This window comes from Pagrus major, chromosome 23 (genome assembly GCF_040436345.1).
Source record: "Pagrus major chromosome 23, Pma_NU_1.0".
Classification (NCBI taxonomy): domain Eukaryota; kingdom Metazoa; phylum Chordata; class Actinopteri; order Spariformes; family Sparidae; genus Pagrus; species Pagrus major.
Window position 1 is genome coordinate 16,522,076 of NC_133237.1, and position 4,856 is coordinate 16,526,931.

The 4,856-nt window shown below is 38.3% G+C and overlaps 1 protein-coding gene across 1 annotated transcript; it reads left to right on the top strand.

The window, feature by feature from the left end:
- Positions 1 to 1,485: 1,485 nt before the first annotated feature.
- Positions 1,486 to 4,528, top strand: cenpx (centromere protein X). Its single transcript, XM_073495002.1, has 5 exons — positions 1,486 to 1,521; positions 2,146 to 2,197; positions 2,310 to 2,363; positions 2,448 to 2,536; positions 4,348 to 4,528. Exons 1-5 carry the CDS (start codon positions 1,486 to 1,488, stop codon positions 4,360 to 4,362), a joined length of 246 nt encoding a protein of 81 aa, XP_073351103.1. The 3' UTR covers positions 4,363 to 4,528.
- Positions 4,529 to 4,856: the final 328 nt, after the last annotated feature.

The following is a 4,856-nucleotide window of genomic DNA, read 5'->3' on the forward strand; positions in this document are numbered from 1 at the left end:
AAAGACCTGAATCCATATATAAATGAAGGATATATACGAGCCTACTTCAGAGATTATGGCACCGTCACAGCGTGCAAGGTAAAGAGTGAAGAAATACAGCTTTATTAGTGCCTTTGTTTATATATTTTTTGATGAAGATCCAGGAGATTTGGTCACCATATTAAAAAAGTTCTCGTCTGTTGAATTGGATCCCAGATTAGGAAGAACCCAGACTCGGCGGAAGGTAAGGCAGTGGCCTATGTGAGGTTTTCTACAGAGGATGAAGCAGATCGAGCAGAATGGGCCGGTCCTCATAACATTGGAGGCGATGTGATAGTGAAACGAGTTGTCAGCCCAAAGGTGAGTCTGCGTCAGTGTTTCTCTCTCAGCTGGTTTTACAACCCAACTGGCAGAATAAATGTTGGCAATGTGCGTTTCTGCAAACCAAAGATGTTGTGCAAACTTTACATTAGATATGTTGCAGCTTTACATTTGTTTTTGTTAAATTTTATTCTGGCAACTGGGCTGGGATTTCTATTTGTACATCTGTCCACATAACAGACCTAAACATAAAAAAAACTTTGATATTGTAGTTATAGCAGTGGTTGACATTAAAAGCATGCATATTGCTTCCTGCGTCTTCATCAGCTTGCTGCAAAAATCTGTCTTTCAGTTGGACGACAGCTCAGATGAGGAGGTCACAACAGCCTCTGCTCAGCCCCGACCACGGCGCTCATTAGGTATGGGCTACATACTGGAAGACGCTCAGTGGTTAGATAATGAGTGTGAATAAATTAATAAACAAATACTGTGTAACTTGTCCCTGACTTTTACATAGACATCCTCATACATTTAAATGCACACAAACATATCTATTTTTCTACCTACTTGTATGTACTTTAGTGCAAGACTGTCTATTTCCACCTTCCTGTAAATTGGTTTTGGAGCTGTGTGTACATTGTACACATACTTGGCCAATGAAGCTGATTGTGATTCTAATTCATGTTTTTAAGGGTCAAAATTGTGTTAATTATCATATCAAATCGACATTTTAGAGTATATATTTGATGTTTGCTCCCTTTGTGCAGCCAATCTTGGTGAATGTAACATGATCTGTATTTTAAATATTACACAACACTCTGCAAAGTTGCGTAAATAATAAAATTGTTTTGACAGCCTCAGTTTTGTCTTTCCTTCCTCTTATGTTGCCTTTTTACTGAGAAGATAATCCTGTTAAACAAGGCCGATGAAAACTAACAAGTTTAGTGTGTACGTAAGCCTAAACTTCATAAACAACATTTAAATGTTATATGAATCTATTTTATTAGAAAATAATATTCATAGGAATAATTGCCTTGAGTGATGTAACTCACACAAAAATCTTAATTACTATTTTAATATTTAATGTTGTTAATTTTCGTCTACGGAGGGCGGTGCGAATGACGTCAGAGCTTGATGGCCAATCCCTATGTAGAGCGCCAAGCTTCTCTCACACCGTCAACAAACATGGCGGAGACAGACGCCGAAACTGAGTTCAAAAAGGTAGGAGCGTCCCGACTATGTTACTTATCCTCTCTCGGTTTCCCAGGCTGGTTAATAAAATTGAACATTGCTTCTTCTTTTCCGCTGAATTGCATTCATTTACTTCCATTAAACATTCACGCCAACGGAGCATAAAATGCTTCTGATTTGTCTGTCAGGTGATTAAACTTTACACCATGGTGAGATTTTATGGAGTGGATGAGAGATAAATGTACGCCGAATAGAAGCTGATGGTTCACAGAAGTGTTTTGTACTCACTGTTCTGGGATAACATCAGCTGCTGTCGCCGATATACCAGAATCTATTAAATCGACTACTTTCCAAAGGAAGTTTGGTACTAGGAAGCCACGAAGGAGAGGGCACGATTTTATCAAGTGAATTACCAATAACATAACGCCGAATGGAAGATAATGATTCGGAAAAGTGTTTTATAATCACTGTACTTGTGTAACATAAACTACTGTCGCCGTATTACCAGAGTCTATTAAATAGACTTTTTTCCAAAGGCAGTTTGGTACCAGGAAGCCACGAAGGAGAACGCACGGATCAACAAAATAAGAGCAATGTAATCTGGAAAATCATCACATACACAGAACAGTTATTCTCCTTTCTCCTTCTTTACAGGGCACAGTCAGCAAACTCTTAGCAAGTTTCTTCAAGGAGGATAAAACAAGACGTGAGTTGGACAATCATCTTGAAATTAGTGACATCACCCAGAGCTGTTTGTGTTTTTTTTCTTTTCTTTGATAATACTACAGTTTTATCTCCTATATCTCACTCTGTTACAGTTGGTGGTGATGCAACGCTTCTCATGGCAGAGATGCTCAAAGTATTTGTCCAAGGTAAGAAGTTGTGTGTGGCACAGTCGTATACAGAAAGCTTTATAATGAAACTTTTAATCTGTTAATGCTCATTTTTTTCCCCAGAGGCCGCTGTGAGATCGCAGAAACAAGCTGAATCTGAGGATTGTGACCAAGTAGACATCGAGCACTTTGAAAAGATCCTACCTCAGCTGGTGAGTTGCCCAAAAAAAAAAAAAATCTAGCCTATATATACATATATTTATGTTATCTATATGTTGCCAAGATCAGCAAGGCATTTCAGAAAATTGTGCTCTCCCTCTTTGTCTCCTGAATTTTGAATTGTTTCTGTAAACTGTGATGCTAAATGATTATCTGTGCAGCTAATATGCACCTTTACACGTTATTTCACCTGCTGCCTGTGTGACAGATCATCATAAAAACAAGTATAGAGCCTTGCCTGTGTTCACTGAACCAGAGTTGATTTTCAAACTTCTTCTTCTTGTCTTTGAGTCAGTAGTCTTTAAATTGTCAAAGTTTAATTGACTTTTAATCACTTTTTAAGCCATTACTCTTGATCTATGGCTCACGCTCAACAGTAATGAATGAGCATGAGAGATTCAGCACCTACAGATGTAGTTTCACATACATATATAAATTCATGAAATGCCATGTTGGACCTGCCTCAACTAGTGTTTTGTTTGTTATATGATATTTAAAATAAATAAATAAACCTTTTAAATAAAGTACTTTCCATGTCTGAGGGGTGAAAGTGATGAAAATGCATGCGACTTTAAAAACTGGGTGATAAATGAAAAGCAGTGATAAATTATCAAGTGACTTATGAATTCATAGCCGATCGATGAAAACAGTTGTGTTATGATGAAATCGGAGTCACCTTTGATAATTTTCCCTGTCTTGCATCCATTATTCATCATTCGCGTCACAAAATTGCCATACGCCATTTAAGGAAAGTGGCCTCAAGGGTGGTAGTAACAAAAACAAAGCGATGAAAATGCTTACGACTGAATAATGGAAGTATGTGAATTGATAAATTGAGTGATCAACTTGAGTGACATTTTATTTGAAACAGTGTTGCTCTGCTAATCAACTGTGTTGCTGTCTACTGTCTACTATTCATCATTCACAATACCCAACTGACATTTAACATTAGAGCAAGCAATTTTTGTTACCTAACTGGCTCACAACTAGCAGGTTTTTCCTGTTTGTGATTTGCCGCCGCCAGCCAAAAACTCGATCAACGATAAATGTCAGTAATATGAATGATGAATAGCAGATGGTCGACAGGAGCACAGCGCAGGTGATCATCAGAACAAAACGGTTTCAAATAAAATGTCAGTCAAGTTAGTCAGACCTAATTTATCACTCCTGTTTGTCAATTAAAATGCATTTAATCACTTCAGTTATAAATTTGTTAGCATTTTCTTCACTCTTATTTTTGCCTCTCACTTATTTTTTGTTACTCCCATCCTTTGTGTTGTGATTGACTTGCAAATAAAACCAGAAACTTAAAATAATACAGTATACAATACAATAATACAAGTTTTTTTTTTAAAAAAAAAAGATAAGTTTGGAGGAGTGATTTAAAAGATGTCACTGATTCTGCAGCCTCAGATCATCAGGCAGGGAGATCCAGAGCTGATTAAAAGCTTTGTCTCCAGCCTTAAAATCTATTCTAAAACTAATCAGTGAAGAGATGCTACAACAGGGCCGCTATGATCTTGCCCTCTAGTATATGTTAAAAGCAAAGCAGCTGCTTTTTGTACCTGCTTTGTTTTTTTTGGGCTTAATCCTGATTTACAATGAGCTACAATAATCTAACCGAGGAGAAGTAAAATCATGGATGACATTCTTGAGTTTAGGACAAGAAAGACAGAGATTTTTTTGTGTAAATTGCCCAAAAAAGCAAATAAGACATGAGACAAGTCTCCCCTGTGCATCATCAAAGCACCAAAAGTTTCATTTCCAATATGAATCTCAGTCTTTCATCTCTTTTCCAACACAGCTGCTGGACTTCTGACACCGTGACACCATAAGATGGAGCCAGAGCGTTGCCTGCAAGCTCCTTCTTCAATGCTACGACTTCAGTTCCTACAAGTTCACTTTTATTGATGTTTATATTTTCTGTATAACTGCAATTTCATAATCCCTTAAATCTGAGATTAAATTAAGATTGTGGTTCTGTATTTATTGGAGTTGTTTGATTTTAAGTGGAAAACAGCAGTGCTGTCCGCACGCCTCCTTGCCACCACCAATAAGGCCCACCTGTGCTCCACTGTGCAACAACAGGTGCTTCCAGCGTGCTCCATGGCGCCCTTCATCAAAGCCTCCTGGAGCAGTTGGAAGCAATTAGAGTAATAAGGGGAGCAGCCAGTCCCTTAGATGATGACAAGTGCCAGGAAAAAAGGAGTACCCCCTCCGGCCACTTTGAAGTTCCCTTTTGCTATCCTGCGATGTTTAGTTAGAGGTGGGGGGAAGGGCAAAGGGGACCTCTGGCACAGGGGGAAAGTTGAA